The following is an 18,560-nucleotide window of genomic DNA, read 5'->3' on the forward strand; positions in this document are numbered from 1 at the left end:
GGTTACTGCCTGGGAGTAAGCAATAGTGGAATGTGCATATGGAAGGAATGTGCATATGGAAGGAATGATATTTTTAACAGCTTTTAGTATGAAGTGGTCAAAGCAGAGACTCTGAGGTTACTGCCTGGGAGTAAGCAATAGTGTAATGTGCGAAGGAGAATGGGAAGTTACTCACCTGTACGGTAACAGGAGTTCTTCGAGATGTGTTCTCTACATGCACATTCCACAACTTACCCACCACCCTTCACCTTTAGAGTCCTTATCCTTGAGATGCTGCAGTTGAGAGGAAACTGAGGAGCACTGGGGCACTCTGTTCTTATATGCCCTCAATGCAGAGCATGAGAATTCAGGGTGCATGCACACTGTCTGGATGCTGCTGGCCAAAGATTCCAGACTCAAGTGAATGAGGTGCCCATGCACCGATAATGGAAAGTGCATATGGACAACACCTCTCAAAGAACTTTCCATTGAACGGGCTGCACAGTAAAACTGCAGGTAAATCAGTTTGCCTGGTTAGTCTGCATTTGAGACACTAGAATTCAACTTTTTTTTCTTCCTCCCTAGGAATCTAATAAATGAGTGGTAAAACCAAAACCTGTCAGGTTGTGCAAAACTGAGTGACCAGTTGTGTAGGAATGACCTGGTTCTCAGCACTATGTGCAGTATTGCCAACTCCAACCATTCAAAAATCATAAGATTGGCTTAATAGTGACAATTTAAAAAGAAGTTTGAGGTTTCATCTTTCTTCAGGTTTCTGAGCCTCTGGCATGGCTGAGGATGAGAAAGTTTCATTTAAAAAAGGTGTCAGTTCAAGATTATCACCTAATCATACGCTTCCAGGAGTTGCTGTTTTAAGAAAGCCACCAAATATTGTGAGTTTCAATGCTGGACTTGTGCTTCTGGGAAACAACGATTTTTGGGAGGTGGTTTTAGTCTCACATGCTCCTCTATAAAAGCGGGAAAGAATCCTGTGGCACCTTATAGACTAACAGAGGTTTTGGAGCATGAGCTTTCGGAGGTGAATACCTACTTCGTCATGCATCTGATGAAGTAGGTATTCACCTATGAAAGCTCATGCTCCAAAACCTCTGTTAGTCTATAAGGTGCCACAGGATTCTTTGCTGCTTTTACAGATCCAGACTAACATGGCTACCCCTCTGATACATGCTCCTCTGCTGTGACAAGACCCTAGTTCCACATAAGTTATTTACTTATCTCAACCTTTTCTTCCACTGTAAATTCCTTGCTTTTAAAGCTCTATAATCTTCCAGTGGCAAATTAAAAGCAAAATACATGATATGCAGATCTATATATTGAGGAGTCACAAAGGTATTAGGTTGGGCATAAACTAAAAGCATGTGTCTTTTGTGTATCTGCAGTCAAGCAGTTCACACAGGATCATACTGACACATGATAATTGATAATACAATTAATCATGGATGATTGAAAAGAGGAATGTTGATTACAAACTCAGTGCATGACACCTTGATTTTCATTCCATTCCTGAACAGAATTATTGTCAGTGAGGCTAACCTGTTTAGAACACAACCTTGTTCCTTGATTAGGTGCTGTGCTCACCATAACTAGCTGTGTATCAAAAAATGCAGCAAATGTAGATTTTATCTATATAATCTATTCCATCCTTATCAGCATGGTATCTTCCAATTCCATATTTTGCATTGACTTAAACAGGAACAGGACTATTCTCCTTGAACTATATTTTTTATTTGCTTTTGTACTGAAAAAGAGACTGATTAAAAAGGTTAGGAAAGTGGTCATTTTAATGCATGAGTAAATCATTGCACCTTGTGTGCTTGATCCCTCAAAACTATTTACCACGATAGGAAATGAGAATGATTAGAGGCACAGAAACAACTTCCATAGAAAGAAAGTTTTAAAAGATTAGGAAGACAGGAGATAAATGAGAGGACACACTAAAGATATATGCAATGATGAAGGGCATAGAGATGGTAGACTGGTAAACAGAAGTGCTCATTCTCATAAGAAAAGATCATGGGGACATTCAATGAAATAGAAAAGCAGAAAATTTAAAACTGATAAAGGGAAATAAATACCTTTTCACATAACATGCAGTTAGTATACGGAACTCATTGCCACATGACTTTATTGAGGCCAAGTTCTTAATAGGAGTTTTCTTTTTAAAGAACTGGACATTTAAATGGATGCAGACAACCGGTAACAATTTTCAAAAAAGTGATACAGCAGCCTAAATCACATTGGAACTTAGGTGCTTTTGAAAATTTTACTCAATAGTCAAGAGTTAAAATAGCCAGGGTTATTCTTCGGGGTATCACCCAATCTCTAACTAAAGATTATTTAGGAAGAAACTTTCCCTGTGGAGAAGTTGTCCATAACTGTGACTGAAAGGTTTTTTGCACCACTTTCAGAAGCAGCCGGCCCAGACAATTTTGGACGCAAGCATACTGGAGTATGTGGACCACTGGTTTTACAACAATTCCTATGCTCTGAAAACAATGCTTGATTGTATGTTTCTCTCGATGTGTTTCTCTGTACTGTGAAGCTAATGTATTTCTAGGATATATAGCATCACTGTACTATACTGTCTCCTTGGCTCTTATATGCATCAGCTCCTGCCTATTGCCTAAGCAAGTGGCTCTCAACTTTTCCAGACTATTGTACCCCTTTCAGGAGTCTGATCTGTCTTGCATACCCCCAAGTTTTACCTCACTTAAAAACAACTAGCTTACAAAATCAGACATAAAAATATAAGTGTCATAGCACACTCTTACTGAAAAATTGCTTACTTTCTCATTTTTACCATATAATTACTAAAATCAACTGGAATTTAAATACTGTACTTCCATTTCAGTGGACAGTATATATAGCAGTATAAACAAGCCATTGCCTGTATGAAATTTTTGTTTGCACTGACTTCACTAGTGCTTTTTATGTAGCCTGTTGTCAAATTAGGCAAATATCTAGATGAGTTGATGTACCCCAGGGGTACGCGTACCCTTGGTTGAGAACCACTGCCCTAAGCAAGCAACTAATTTGGTTGAAATAAGTCATTCTTGTTGTCTTATTAACTTTTGGCCAGTGTATTTGTTTTTAGTGAGGCAAGTCATTCATCTACGTATGGCTCCACTACAGTGATCCAGGCAAAAACACAACTTTTTATTTCTATATATAGGTATCGTTAGTTGAGCCACCCATTTATGGTATACTGATTTAGTCCTGTATCAGAGGGGTAGCTGTGTTAGTCTGGATCTGTAAAAGCGACAAAAGAGTCCTGTGGCACCTTACAGACTAACAGATGTATTGGAGCATAAGCTTTCGTGGGTGAATACCCACTTCGTCATGCATCTGACGAAGTGGATATTCACCCACAAAAGCTTATGCTCCAACGTCTGATTTAGTCATGGGTCACTAATTGCCTGGTTTTGAGTATGCATTCTATTGTATTCCTAGACCACTGTGTGACAAAATCAAACAGTTACTATTATAACAAAGGGACACCAGAAACAAGATATGAGAGGATTAGTGCATATGGAATACTGGTGAACCTTGAAAATATATAAGGAATAGCTACATCAACAACAGATGTAATGCCTGCAAGAGAATGGGCAATGATGGGTCTAGAGTCAGGGAAGTGGAACCGTCTAAAATCTCAGAAAGTGTCCGACCAGATGTTAAATAAAAAGATTAGATCCGTACTGAATACTTCAGGAGCAAAGCAGGCTAAAGTTAGCACTATTATACAGCATAGAACAATGTTGATATAGCCTCATGCCAGCATTCTTTTGTGAAGGGGAAGCCTTGGACAGTGCAGAAGTGGGATTTCCAACTTAAAGAACACAGGAAGGCTCAGTAATTGGGAAGTATTATAGCACTCAGCTGAAATGAGAAGAATGAGGAAATCCAAAGAGAAAAACAAGTTAACAATAGAGGTGAAGAGACAAGACAGTCAGTTCCAACCTTCTACTGTCTCTGAACAGCATTTTGCTATAAACTCCACACCTTCACTTCCAATAAATTGACTTTTGTCAGTACACAATACATCAGTGGAAGGTACTATTAATCAAAAATAGGATAAATATTGTCTTAGGTGTATGAAACAGGCTGGACCCTGTTGCAGTGCAAACACAGTTTCAAGAAGACCAAAAAGGTATTTTTACGGAGAGTTACCGAACACTCTGGCAACAAATCCCAGGGGAAACTGAGATGCAAACATGGTCAGAAACCAGGGGGCAGCATAGAGACTAGGGCCAATCTCATGCTCCTCCAAGTGATTGTAGAGATCTCTATGGTAATCGTGAAGAAGTCTGGAAAGTTGATACATCTGGATCTGCAAAGAAGAGAAAAAGAAATGAAGAACTGACTAAGAATAACAGACTAACTGAAAGTTATAAGAACAAAGCTCATGCTACACTTTCTTATGAGAAAGGAGGAGTGAAAAATATCAACCAATTAATGTTCAAACACACTTATAAGAAACTAAAGTAACTTGGAGCCTTTTCAGTGACTCAATCAGTAGCACTTCATGATTGCCCACATTAACCATCCCTCTCACCCCTAAGCTGGCAGAGGTAATGCTCCCTGTTTCAGGGTTCCCTGTATTTTCTCCCTACGATAGCAAACTATGCAGGGCTATCTGAAGACACACTTTCATACAAGGGCTACTTGAATGTAAATTAGTCTGAAGCAACAGAGTTGTGTGTGTTTTTCATAATTTCCCCATGGCCTCTCTTAAACTGAAACATAAATCTCTTTAAGCTCTAATCCTCTTTATAGCCCCCTTCTCCTCTTTAGTGATTCTACAGTGGAGTCAAAAAGCAGAATCTGACGATCATATCACTAAAAAATTATATTGCTATTACTAGCAGCATCCTTTTTACAGAGGCATAAAAACAAATACCTGTAAAATAGTCATGTTGGGACGATACTGTTTCCTTAGGCCCATGTCAAACATAAGAAATTTCAACATCTTAAAAGCATCTTCTTCAGTCATATGAAGCAGCAGAACTCCTGCTACAAAACTAAGGCCCTGGCAATACCCTACTTCCGGATCCAGGAGAGAATAGGCTTTCAAAATATTGTAGAGTGACAGCTGCCCAGCTCCCAGTTGTGCTGAGAAATAAGGATGTGTTGGAAAGGTGCGTCCTGTGAAAACAACTGAAGTTAGCAATTCAAACTTTAAACAAAACAAAACAAGCTTGCGAGGTTACCAAGTTAAACAATCTTTTGAAGTCAACTTTCAATGCTGACATTACTGAGTTTATTATGTAAGGCAAAGAGAGCTTTTGTACCTTAGAAATATATATATTTTTGTAATTTAAAAAAAGACATGACTTATGGACAACTGCTGGGGTCCAAATAAAGAAGTCTTAGACCAATGTTCAGCTATCTGGGCTAGATTCTGATCTCAGTTTCTCAATCATAAATTGAAGTCAGTGGTGTAAACTTCAGGTTTATAGTGATGCAATGATAAGAATCTGATCCTCTAAACCTAAAGCAAACAGGACCATCACTTCCACCCTCTACTCATTATCAAGGAAGTTTTAATACTTCTTTTGTTCCAGGGCAAGTGAAGAGTCTTTTGTAGTTGCCCACCTGTTAAATATCACCCCACCCTTCAGCTTCTGGAATGTTGCTGTATTGCTCCTGCTGGAGGTGTGCTGGCAGATACCATCAGGGCTCTTGTTTCAAAAAGACAAAGTCTGGGGCTGGTTCTTCCTGCCTTCTGGTTAGTGCTCTGAGCTACAAAGTGAAAAACCTGCATTTGATTATTTCTGAGTCTGGTCTCATGGCTGCCAAGACTGTTAAGGAATTGAGCACTGCAGAGGCAGTGTGATTAGCTTCCCAAGCGAAAGAGCAGCTTGCATTTTTCTGCCTAAGCTAGGAGTTATTCTCATATATTCTTATGAGAGATCCACGTAGCCTCTCTCTGTCAGCAGCAAGGCCTCCCCTGGCACAAGTCATTCAGAGAGAAGGTATAAATTGAAGTCTAGAAAAAATCCAGTACAGAAGGGGGTCCTGAAAAAGGAGTGGGTGAGGTGGAAAAAGGAGTGGGTGAGGTGGAAGCAATGTTGCTAATTTCACTATGTGGTATATTTCTTAAAGCCCTAGCTTCTGCTGGAGTCCTGTAATTAGATGAAAATCAACTTTTCCTTAAAACAAAAAAATTTGTGGCCCTCATAACTGCAGAGAAAAAGCTTAAATATGTGACCTAAATGCACCCTTAAAGGCTCAGATACTAAAAGGTAAATAAAAAAACCCTAAATTAATTTTTTTAAATATTGATTTTTAAGCTAATCTTGTGATTTTTAAATGCTTGAAGTTGATTAAAGTTTGGGAGGAGCAAGAATACTGCAGGCATTTACCTCTGAACATGGCACATCCCTACACTGTAGCGCCAAAAAGCCACAAGCCAACAAGCTCAGCAGGAGAAAAAAATGAATGTAAATCCAGTTATTTGTTCCACATTCACTCATGCATTCTGAGTCAGAAGTCTCCCATTGACTTCAACAGGCTTTGGATCAAGTCCCATGAAAGGCAAGATATAAAAGTCATCTTAAAGTTAAGTAGACTGATATTTAAAAAAAAAATGTACTGAAGCTACAACAAACTCTTCTAAGAGTTCTGTAACTGAAAGATGAGACCAAAAAAATCCTCTAATTTTTAGTTTATTTTGTTCATACACAAAGTGCTGTCAAATCCACAAGGGAGATACTCTCAGATTATCCCCCTCAACTAGCCAGTTAAGACTTTGGAGGATCAGGACCTACATCAAATTAACCTCGTGGCTCTAAGGTGAGCAGAGATTCTCATGTGTAAATCTTTGCAGGATTGGCCCCTCAATTTGTATAGATACTTCACAGAACAAGAGGGAAAAGAAGTTTTTTAAAAACCGAAACAGGAAAATGTGATAATTTTTTTTTAAATGGCAGAGAAACTGAGGCAAGTGCAGTACATGATTCTAGATTTTTTTAATTGAGCAGAGTGTATGCTCCTTGGGGCAGGGACTGATTTTTTGTTCCATCTTTACACAGTGCCTAGCACAACTGTCCTAGTCCTAGTCACTATCACAATACCAATGCAAATACATTTCAAGCAGATAGTGATCATCTAATGGTTCTGATAACAATGGCTGTACCACTGTACAATTAAGTATATCCCCAACTTCAGAATGAGAGACAAATATTTAAATATTTATACTAATGCATAATCACAACAGGATGCTCCAGCTGAACTGTATTATATTGATTTATGGCAGCTGTGCTGTCATTGCAGAGTCTTCAGGGCCTAGCAGTACACTGGGCATTGTTTAATACAATTCATGTCCTTTTGAACCTTGTTTTCTTAGGCAAGGTTAACATCAACAAGGATTTGTCTTTCTTCATGACTCCAGCTCTGACAAGGTCAGATTCCAATGCCCTTACTCATAGTTAGCTGTACTTTTGAATTCCGTGAATTCATTGGCACTTCTTGAGCTGCTCATTAGTCTTAACTATGAGCCTGGCTGTGCACCTGCTCAGGAGTGGGGGAATGAACTACTCACATTGCCAGCTGCAACACAAGGAGGGAGAAAAGGCCACCATCTTCCAGTGGGCTGCTACTGCATGTGGGCAGAGTATGGCAAGAGCCATGGCCCAGCAATACCAGGAGAGATAAGCTGGAGTGCCGATGAGAAGCGCAGTCAGGAAAGTAACAAATACTTTCCTCATGGACAACCAACCTAATTCTCAATTATTGAGGGACAATCTCCACTTATTGATATATTTTGCTTTCCACAACCAAATCTCTGTACAACTTTTCATGAGTGATGTACTCGAGTATTCAGATTCTAACATCTAAACTGTATTGTTAAATCTATTCACCTAAATTTGGGTTATTGCTGATTATGTACTCTATGTATCCTACTCCTTGAAAAACAAACTCTGTATTTGTGGATAATCTAAGCACTATATCCAGATGTATAGGCACTCTTTTCTCAACTTATGTATTATATAATTTTTTAAACGTTAGCTTTAATAAAAATTTTAAGCTACATGTTGAGAAAATCCCTCTTGTCCTCAGAACACACAGGTTCCACCAAACAGCTATGCATTCTTACACAAGAATTTTTGAAGATCTATTTCAGATAAATGTATCTGATAGCTTAGAGAAATGAGAGTTGAAACATGCAAATTCTTTGTAACTACCTGTCCAGCTGTTGCTGCTTGCCTGTTCACAACATTTTTTTTTACCTTCCTCCTTAGGAGTATTTAGTTTTCTTGGTTCATCTTATTAAAGTTTTAGGGCTTGGTCCGTCCTTCAGATACCGCTTTCTCATACAGCTTGAAAACGTTAACGACTGAATTTATGCAGAAGTTCACAACTACTACTTTTGCATTTGTTTTATATATCTGAGTACATAACTGAGACCATGAAGAGACAGTGTGTGCACACACACTTTTATTAGCATGGGGCAAAAGATCTGTAGGCTACTGAACCATCAAGTCCCAAAAGTCTGCTGGTGAGCCATCCTATGCAATATTGACTAACCACAGGAAATGCTAGCCAACCCTCCCCAAAACAAAACAAAAAAACTTCATACTATGAAGCTGATTAGCCAGAGTAGATTTCAGATAAGATCACTGAAGCCTATATTCCCTTCTCTATTCTTAGCCTATCTGTGTCACACTGGGGCATGACCCAGGTACCCCTTGGTGCCAACGGGTTGTACAGGGTTTTAGAGGGATCCCCCGGGTTGGATATCTGCATAATATTTCACCAAAGGTGGCATGTGAGATCTCTACCAAGAGTCAGTTGCTCACTGGTCGACACAATCATTATAAGATGTACATATAGACAATCCTTAAACAGTTGGGTATCTATACTGAAAATTATGCTCTTAAGATCTTAGAGTTAAGTCAGGTCACTGACAGGTGACATACCTTGGAAATGTTCCTGTTGGGCAGGATGTAACTGACACATATAGTTGGTCCAATAAAAGATATTACCACAGCCATCTTGTTTCTCTAATATCCTGATGCTGACATGGCTACAACACTGCATATACCTATCTCCCTTTCTGGCCACTTGTGTATTGTATGTCTCACAGTGTATGCTAATTTGCAAACTGATCCAGGTGCAAATTGAGAGATTGCAAAATTTACAGGAGAGGAAATCTACAGCAGAGGGTCTCAGCCTTTCCAGGCTACTGTACCCCTTTCAGGAGTCTGATTTGTCTTGCATACCCCAAGTTTCACCTCACTTAAAAACTACTTGCTTACAAAATCAGACAGAAAAATACTGAAGTGTCACAGCTCACTATTACTGAAAAATTGCTTACTTTCTCATTTTTACCATATAATTATAAAATAAAATTGGAATATAAATATTATACTTACATTTCAGCGTATAGTATATAGAGCAGTATAAACAAGTCATTGTATGAAATTTTAGTTTGTACTGACTTCAATAGTGCTTTCTATGTAACTTGTAGAATTAGGCAAATATCTAGATAAGATGATGTATCCCCTAGAAGACCTCTGCGTACCCCTGGTTAAGAACCACTCATCTACAGAACCAAACAAACAGTAGGGAGCTGCCCTGTTAATGAATCCAGATAAAGGATTGGTGAGGTACATCTTGGAGTTCAACGAAACACCTTCACCTAGGAGGCAACTGACAGCATGCCTGCCTCATGAAAGAAGGGTCATAGCCTGCCTGCTATAATGCACTACAAGGATTTTGGATCAGCCATACTTGCTTAGACCTGAGAGTATCTTGTTAATTAACTCTAGGCTCAGTCTAGAACATGTTAGGAGGGGGCAGAAGCCAGAAAGAGGTGTGGCGGGGGTGGGGACTTGGGGGGAAGGGGTGAAATGGGGGCATGAGGGGGCAGAGCAGGCGCAGGAAGAGGTGGAGAAGAGGTGGGAAAGGGGCAGAGCAGGCTGGGGCCAGGTCGCTCTCTGCTGCTGGTGCCAAGTTCCCCGCTATCCCTAAGAGCGCCCTGGACCCCAAAGCCCCTTGAAGCGTGGGGACCCCCAACACGCAGGGCCTGGGGCAGTTGCCCTAGTCTGTTCTATGGACAGCCCAAACATTGGTGGAGCCGGGCCCAAGTTCCTGAATATTGGTGGAGCATGGGCACCACAGGCCCATATAACTTGCCGCCTATGTGCAGAGGGACAGTGGGGCCTGTGAGGAGAAGAGTGCTTGTGTGTTGCTTGTGGCTGGTGAAGATGGGGAGCTAACCCATGGCAGGCACAGCCAAGGCTTCCTGATGCTAAGGATGGGTGATGCCTCACAACACTAGGTACTGCTGGGAAGCGTCACATTGGGACCATTCTTAAAAGTTATTAAAGGCAGATCAATGGCCACTGCTCAGCCAACAAGCTGTGCAACTGGAAGTGCTCTATATTCTTTTGTTTTTTTTTTTCTTATTTTTTGTGCTGCTAAATGTTGGAATGCGATAGGCTAATAACCCTCAGCATTGGCTGTTAGAGAGCAGTGCACTGGGTAACACAAATATTTAAATACTCATAACGTGAATTGCTAGCAGTTGGTTGGCAGCCGTAGAAGTAATATCGTGATTAAATCTACATCAGACAAAAACCCTGCACAAAAATGTCCTCATTTTAAATGTGCTTTTGGCCTTTTATTGTCAGCCCTAAAACAAACAGCTTTGTAATATAACAAAAATTATTTAGTCAGATTCTCTCCCCTCTATTAGTAATAAACCATCTCTCTCCACTTTTCCGAAGAATGCTAAGCTCTTTGTAATAGATGCAAGTGTGGCCATCCACCACCTAGAGGGGAAAGGAAACATTTTTCTCTACCATATAACATCTGTGTCACTTTAACTAATCCTAGTCAATTCCCTCACAGCTTGGTACCTGTGTAAGCTCACCTGCCTCTGCTGAAGGAATTTACCTCTGTTCCTCACAAGTAAGAGCTTGTCTACACATAGAGTTCTTCAGGTACAACCCTAGGCACTAAGACAATCCCTTACAGTAGAACCTCAGAGTTATGAACGCCAGAGTTACAAACTGACCAGTCAACCACACACCTCATTTGGAACCAGAAATATGCAATCAGGCAGCAGCAGAGACAAAACAACAACAACAACAAAAAAGCAAATACAGTACAATCAGGGCCGGTGCAACCATTTAGGCGGACTAGGTGGTTGCCTAGGGCGCCGAGATTTGGGGGCGCCAAAAAGCGCCCCCCAATTTTTTTTTAAATGGTTGCGAGCCGCTGCTGCTGGGACAGAGAGGGAGTCTGAGCTGCCAGTGGCAGCTGGCAGCCCAGGAAGTCCCCAGGTTAGGGCGCCGCCGCGGCAGCAGGCAGCCCAGGGTGTTCCCCGGGTCAGGGTGCCGCCGCGGCAGCCGGCAGCCCAGGGGGTCCCCCAGGTCAGGGCGTCGCCGCGGCAGCCGGCAGCCCAGGGGGTCCCCCCGGTCAGGGAGCTGCCGTGGCAGCCGGCAGCCCAAGGTGTTCCCCGGGTCAGGGTGCCGCCGCGGCAGCCCAGGGTGTTCCCCGGGTCAGGGTGCCGCCGCGGCAGCCCGCAACCCGGGGGGTCCCGCCAGTCAGGGCACCGTTGCCGGCAGCCCAGGGCTTCCTCTGGGTCAGTGCGCCGCCGCGGCAGCCAGCAGCCCAGGGCTTCCTCTGGGTCACTGCGCCAGCAGGACCGCCCAGAGAGGGGGGCAAGAGGGACAATTTGTCCCAGACCCCACAAGGGCCCCCACGAGAGTTTTTCGAGGCCCCTGGAGTGGGGTCCTTCACTCGCTCCGGGAGCTCCGGAAAACTCTCATGGGGCCCGGGCCCCTGGAGCTTATTCTGCTCCTGGTCCTCGGCCTGGCGGGAGGTCCTTCCGCTCCGGGGCGGAAGGACCCCCCGCCGGTGAATTACCACCAAAAAGGGACCCGCTGCCGACATGCAGCCCGGTCTTTGGCGGTAATTCGGCGGCGGGGGGCCCTTCCGCTCTGGGACTAGTCGCCGAAGTGCTCTGGAGACCCGCGGTGGGGGCCCTCCGCCACAGAATTACCGCTGAAGACCCGGCTGAACTTCGGCAGCTGGTCCCGCTTCGGCGGCAATTCGGCGATGGGGGGGCCCCATGGCAGGTCTCCGGGACACTTTGGCGGCAGGTCCCAGAGCGGAAGGGCTCCCCGCCGCCGAATTACAGCCAAAGTGGGGGCCCCTCACCGCCTAAGACCCCAGGCCCCCGGAATCCTCTGGGCTGCCCTGGCGCGCCGCTGACAACCCAGGGAGGTCCCCTGGGTCAGCATGCCGCTGCCGGCAGCCACCAGCCCAGGGGTTCCACTGCGCAGTCCTCTTTGGAGAGGATGCGGAGCAGAGGTGAGCTGGGGTGGGGAGGTACTGCAGGGGTTCTCAGGCCAGGGGGTGGGGAGCTGCCACGGGGGCGGGCGGCACACTTCGGGAGGGGGGAGCTGCTTCAGTGCTGGGGGGGGCGCAAGGTGGAACTTTCGCCTAGGGCGCGAATCTTCCTTGCACCGGCCCTGAGTACAGTGCTGTGTTAAATCTAAACTACTAAAAAATAAAGGGAAAGCAGCATTTTTCTTCTACATAGTAAAGTTCAAAGCTGTATTAAGTCAATGTTCAGTTGCAAACATTTGAAAGAACCATAACATTTTTTTCAGAGTCACAAATATCCTCCATTCCCAAGGTGTTCATAACTCTGAGGTTCTACTGTATTTCAGGAAAGGATGTAAAACCTCCTCATACCCAACTACTTCTGGTGAATGTCTGCAGTACATTTAAAACTGCCTGATTCTAGCTTTAAAGTATTCAGTTATACTCTCTATACAAAGAATTGTAGTTTGTCTTCCCATATGCATATTACTGCCAAAGTTTACTGATTTTATTAGTCTCAAACACAATTTTGCCATAATACTTTGTTACTGGGGAAAACCAACCTAGGGCCCCAATCCCGCAAGGGGTTGAATACGGCTCTGTGCTGATGCAAAAAAATAAAAATAAAAATATCCATTTGCAGGATCAGAATCTGAAGGCTCAGTTGTGCCCAACCTCTCAGAGACGGCAAAGACTGTATACTCTATCGATGACAACTTCTATATGAAGAATCAGGCCATGGCCAACCTATTCCACACCAGCCAGTGATATTAGATAGGGGCAGAGGGAGAAAATGTTACACCCTCTTCAAGGGGGACACACCAGCCATGCTTTCTTGCCACTCCTGAAAGCATCGACTTTGTGTGAGGCACAGTGCATCGCAGGTGGTCTTGCTGGAGTAGTGAGTGCATCTCCCTAACATGGGGCTGAGGTTTAATGCTGCAGTTTAGTCCCTATTGCTCTCAGCTAAATTACTATTCTACAAAAATTCTTTATTGGACTACTACTAATAATAAATATGAAGTTCACTAGGTTAGCTACGTGCTACCTCTTTAGGATTACTAAACGTCATCTAAAATGCTCAACGTGTATGAGTCATTTAGATTAAAGCAGAAAGTTGTACCGATTTTCCCTCAGGTTTTAACCAATTAACCGAATGACAGTTGGTTAGCTATTTACAATTCATGCCTTCCATAAATGACAAGAGTTTCATTACAATTTTTAGTAATCGATCCTAATGATTATTCTTTCATGGACACATGAAAAAAACCAAACCATAAACCACATTCTCCTTCCATAGTACTCTGAAATACAGGACCAGTTTATATATTTATTATTGTAGAATTCAATGCATGTTCTTTAGTCTTAGAGTTAATCAGGGGTTACAACTGAGGAATAGTTGGAGTCTTTTTATAAAAATAGATTAAATGTTTGTGTTTGGGACTGTACACTGCATTAAAACAATTATTTAGGACAAAAAAGGAGAATATTTATTTGAATTCTAATATGTTTTCAACAGGGCTACAGGCCACAGCATACCAAGTAATTATGGTTATGTAGGCAAAATTTTAATTGCCCTTCAGCCTCCAGCAGATTACTCCTGGGGGAATTCTGTGCCAAAAAATTCTGTGCACAATATTTCAAAATTCTGCATATTTTGTATGTTAAAATAATACAATATGATCAGGCCACTTTCAATTATTTTGGTAATTTATTTTAGAATATCTGTCAGCAAGTATTCCTGTAACAATACAGACAACAAAAAGATTCAGGAAATGTTTTTTGACAAACATATTCCTTACTAGGCATAATAATACTGAACTCTGAATACAAATTCATTTAAACTACAATACAGAAACGTATTTCCTGCACCACTCAGAAACAGTGCAAATGCTCGGGGCAGGGAGGGTCAGGGGCAACAGAGTTGCTGAGGGATTTAATTGCTGAGAAGGAGCCTGAGTGTGATCTTGGAAGGCTGTTGGGTGCGCACGGGAAAAGTATGCAACGGAGATTTTTTTGTGGGGGAGGGATTGTTAGGGAGTTGGGGAGCCTCCCCTTTGCTGACCCCTAGCCTCTCCTATTTACTCAAGCACATCTGTCCTTGTATGCTCCTGCACCCTCCCATGTGTCACTGCATCCCCACTCAGCCACCGCTCCTCCCCCCATCCCCATGTGTCCCTGCATCCCCACATAGCTAACCATCTCCCTCCAGCCCCAAATGTCCCCTCACACCCACTCAGCTACCTGTCCTCCCCCATCCCCATGTATCCTGCTCCCCCACTCAGCCAGCCATCCTCCCCTGTCCCCATATGTCCCTACACCCTCTGGTCTCTGCAGCCCCATTTGGCCCTGCATCCCCCACTCCCATTTAGCCCCTAGATCAATGCTTTCACTCCACTAGCTCCTGTGACCTCACCCCATCTGTTCCCACCACTAGCTCCTCCACTAGTCTACGTGACCTCCCCAGCAGCTCCTCATACCCTGCTCTATCCATCCCCCCTATATCTCGTGCCTCTTTACTTGGCCCCACAGACAAGGAGCTGTGAGTAAGGCAGCCTCTCCCCCTTCCTCTCCATGGCTGGCTTAGCTTGCTGCCCTCTCTTCTGGTGCCACAGCAGCCCCTGATGGGCAAAAGGAGTAATTGCAGCACCTTCCTGGCAGAACATATATTCTGCACGGGGTGGGGGGAGTAGTCTGTAAGGGACATGAATTCTGTGCGTGCAAAATGGCACAGAATTCCTCCAAGAGTAATAGATGCCCCAAGATATCTGGGTTCCAATGAGGAAAGACAGCTAACGGTAAGGATAAGCCTGTTGCTGGGATCATGGAAGGTTAGGGACAGTCAAGGGAAATCTATCTCGGAACGGAAAAAACAAATCTCTTTTGGGTGGAAGGTATATACTGCCGGTGCAGAGGAGAGACTGGAGTTGGTAGGGGACTACCATTGAAAGAGGAGAAAGACTGCAATAGAAAATACCAGGAGATGACAAGAAAGCAGCCTAACAAAGTTTGTGAAACAAAATGGCAGACTCATGAGTCGGTATGCTGGTTGGGGAAGAGCATCGCTACTGGTCACAGCTCTTAAGAGGTCAGTCTTGGCAATGCGGTAACATAATAGTGTTCAATAGGGATCCACATCGTAAAGAACACGTCTTTTGAGCATAGTCCTCTTTTGTATTTTGTGGCAGAACTGTTATATTTTGGCAATTTGAGAGAGAGAAGTAATGCTGACAAGGACAGAGAAAAGGAAAAGGAAAAGGAAAAGGAAAAGGAAAAGGAAAAGGAAAATGAACTGATATGTATGAAATAATGTCTTTTGGGTGGCCAAAGATTGTCACCTTTAACTCCCTCTCACTCTTAATAAAATTAGCTCAAATCACTCCTCTTTGACCCCACCCTAAACCAACAGTTTCATACAATTTAGTCCTAATATCTTGTATTTCACTCTGATATTATGAACACTCTGACAAGCTTTAAATGAGATACAAGAATGAAATGGAAGATGGGGACAGGCGAAGATTTTCTAAAATGTTTGCCTAAGGTTAAGCCTCCTAAATCCATAGTAACTGGCTTGAATAACAAGGGTGTTGAACATTGAATAGCTCCCTATGAAGCCAAGGGCAACTGCTGAGTGTTCAGCACCTTTGAAAGTCAGGCTGCTTGTTCAGGTGCCTAGATATGAATTTAAAAACCTAATCTAGGCTCCTCTTTTTAAAAACCTTGACCATAGTGTTATGCTGGCAGACCAGATGCCAGCTCATGCCAAGGCCTCAGTCCTCACTGAACACTTACAAATTCATAGCTGGAAACCTGTGTGTCGGCATTAATCAAAATAAATGTTAGACGTTATGTTGATAAGAAAGTGTTTAGAGTTTTCTGAAATGCTTGTAGGATGCTGCATGGTATTGTTCTCACTCAGCTATATTCCATGTTGTAAAGCAAAAGCAATCATTTCCATTGTAAACCTCTGTAACTATGTAACTCATCAAACAGGAAAAAAACATTGTGTAATGAAAATGATGGTGGTCTGACAAGAAAATGTTAAATTCTGTTCATTAAATGCAAACGAGCCATTGTATGGGATCAAAGACTTTAAGCACATTCGCCCTCCACATGAAGAAGGGACCTGTGTGGAAACTGTTGCTGTCAGTTTAGTTTCTGTGAGAATAAGCTAAAAATATGGACTCAAGGAAAAATTCTTCATATCTGGAGTGTCCGAATCAGTGGTTCTCAACCAGTGGCCCAGTTAGCACACAGCTGCAGGTCCAGGGTGGGGTCCAGATTCCCAGTTACCCAGCATGTCAGGGTTCGGGACTGCAGCCTGGCTCCGTGAGCTCCAGGGCAGCTGCGCAGTGGGTGTCTGAGGCTTCCTGCTGGTCCCATTGGGTCAGGGGTCCAGCGCAGCTGCCCAGGGCTGGGCATGTGGGCAGCTGGCGGGCCCTGCGCAGCGGGGGTCTGGGACAGGGTTGCCACGGCCCTGCCACCCGATCCCTGCGGCCCAGGTAACACATTGTGGGCCACGATAGATACGTTGAGAACCACTGGTCTGGATTCTAACAGGGCAGAAACTGAACAAGAAGTTTGAGAAAACCAGAGTTACTGTGGGTAGCCCTTAAAGACTTTTAGAAAATGGGCAGAGTACTAGATCTCTGCTGCCTTTTGAAATTACAGACTGTGACTCACATGTACATATATTTTTACCTGCTTTAACCTCTCAATAACTCTCATTCCTTTTTCTCAGCTAATAAATCTTTGGTTAGTTTACTATGGAAGTAACTTCAATAGTGTTGTCTTTGGTGTGAGATCTACGGTGCAAAGTGACCTGGGTGAGTGACTGGTCTCTTGGGAGTCAGTGTAAACTGACTATTTTGTAATTTTTGGTGTAAGTGACCTTTTATCACATAGTCCAGCTTGCCTGGGTGGTAAGATAGCCTGGAGTGTTGAAGGAAGCTGTCTGTGACTCCACTATAAGACTACTGTATTACTTTGGGAAATCACATTTGGTTCTGGGTTGGTGAAATCTAATGATAGAACATACCCCGGGTGGGGTGTCTGCTTTACTTTTTGACAGTCTGCCCGGAGGTTGGCATTCTGGTCATGGGCCACTCCTGACAGCATGACACACAGTATTTTAGAGGAGAAACTGAGTGAGACTCAATAAATATCTTGCAAGATATCTGAATTTCCATCAGAGAGAGTTGTTTTACCAAAATAAAATAAAACCAAAATAATACCCATTAGAACCAAACTCCTACACTTTTCCAAGTAAAGCTGTTTTAAATTAAAGGCAGAACTGACGATTAGAAATGAGTTGTTCCTATTTTTAAACAAGCCTCAACTCTTACAAACAGATTTGATTCCCTGGCAGTTTCTATCCCATTGACTTTAGCAGCTCCCTGTCAATATCTGAAGTATAGCTGCATTAATCACATATACCAAAGTACTTATTAATGCCCTATCTAAATGAGAGGAGACTGTAGAATATTTCTGTATTTGAAATATGGATTTAATGATTTGCTAATAATGAGAAGTAATTATTTTCAATTATATCAGATTAAAATCACTTCTCATCCATAATCTATTATTAACCCAAAAAACATTTTACTGGTTATTTTCTTTGTTAGAATTCTCCCGCTCCAAAGGTTGTGAAACTTTAGTTCTCATTTCACAATACTGCTGTAGACTTACCAAGGTCAATAAGTATTGCATGTTGCTGGGAAGTTAATTGTTTTAAGAGTTCTTTGTAGGGAGTGTCCTTTGGCTGCTGCTTACTTGGAAACTGATGTTTAAGATGGTATTGTTCTGCTAAAAACTTCCAGATCTCGCCCCTGTGATGACGTGGTACTCCTTGCAAGAAAGGGAAAAAAATAAGGCTGAATGGGAAATATATTACTCTTCTAATCACAAGAGTTAAAATATGTCTCAAGTAAACAGTCCAGTAGAACCTGAGAGTTCTGAACCCCCAAGTAACGAACAACCTCCATTCCTGAGGTGTTCATAACTCTGAGGTTCTAATATATTAGCAGGAGCGAGGCTTGGAAGATCTGTCTAACCAGAAATTATCTGTGACCTTCCAAGTTATACACCCCGTGAAAGACTATAGAAGCTGGCTATGCAGCAGGCCTACCTAGTTGGAATTCAGGTTGATCTGGTTTGCAAAATGTACCCTCTTTCCCCCACCTGCCAAAGCATAAAAATCCTAACAGGGAAGGCGCACACTGGTC

The 18,560-nt window shown here is 42.9% G+C and overlaps 1 protein-coding gene across 10 annotated transcripts in view; it reads right to left on the reverse strand.

Annotated features, from left to right (window-relative positions):
- Window positions 1-18,560, reverse strand: part of TBC1D1 (TBC1 domain family member 1) — a 191,815-nt gene that overhangs the window by 17,707 nt on the left and 155,548 nt on the right. For all 10 annotated transcript variants that reach the window (XM_050947342.1, XM_050947340.1, XM_050947338.1 and 7 more), the window contains 3 exons: window positions 18,025-18,183; window positions 4,898-5,142; window positions 4,168-4,327 (listed from right to left, as the gene is read on the reverse strand). In XM_050947342.1, the coding sequence (XP_050803299.1) occupies window positions 4,168-4,327; window positions 4,898-5,142; window positions 18,025-18,183 (564 nt within the window). The remainder of the gene's footprint in view (window positions 1-4,167; window positions 4,328-4,897; window positions 5,143-18,024; window positions 18,184-18,560) is intronic.

Source organism: Gopherus flavomarginatus, chromosome 3 (assembly GCF_025201925.1).
Source record: "Gopherus flavomarginatus isolate rGopFla2 chromosome 3, rGopFla2.mat.asm, whole genome shotgun sequence".
Classification (NCBI taxonomy): Eukaryota; Metazoa; Chordata; order Testudines; family Testudinidae; genus Gopherus; species Gopherus flavomarginatus.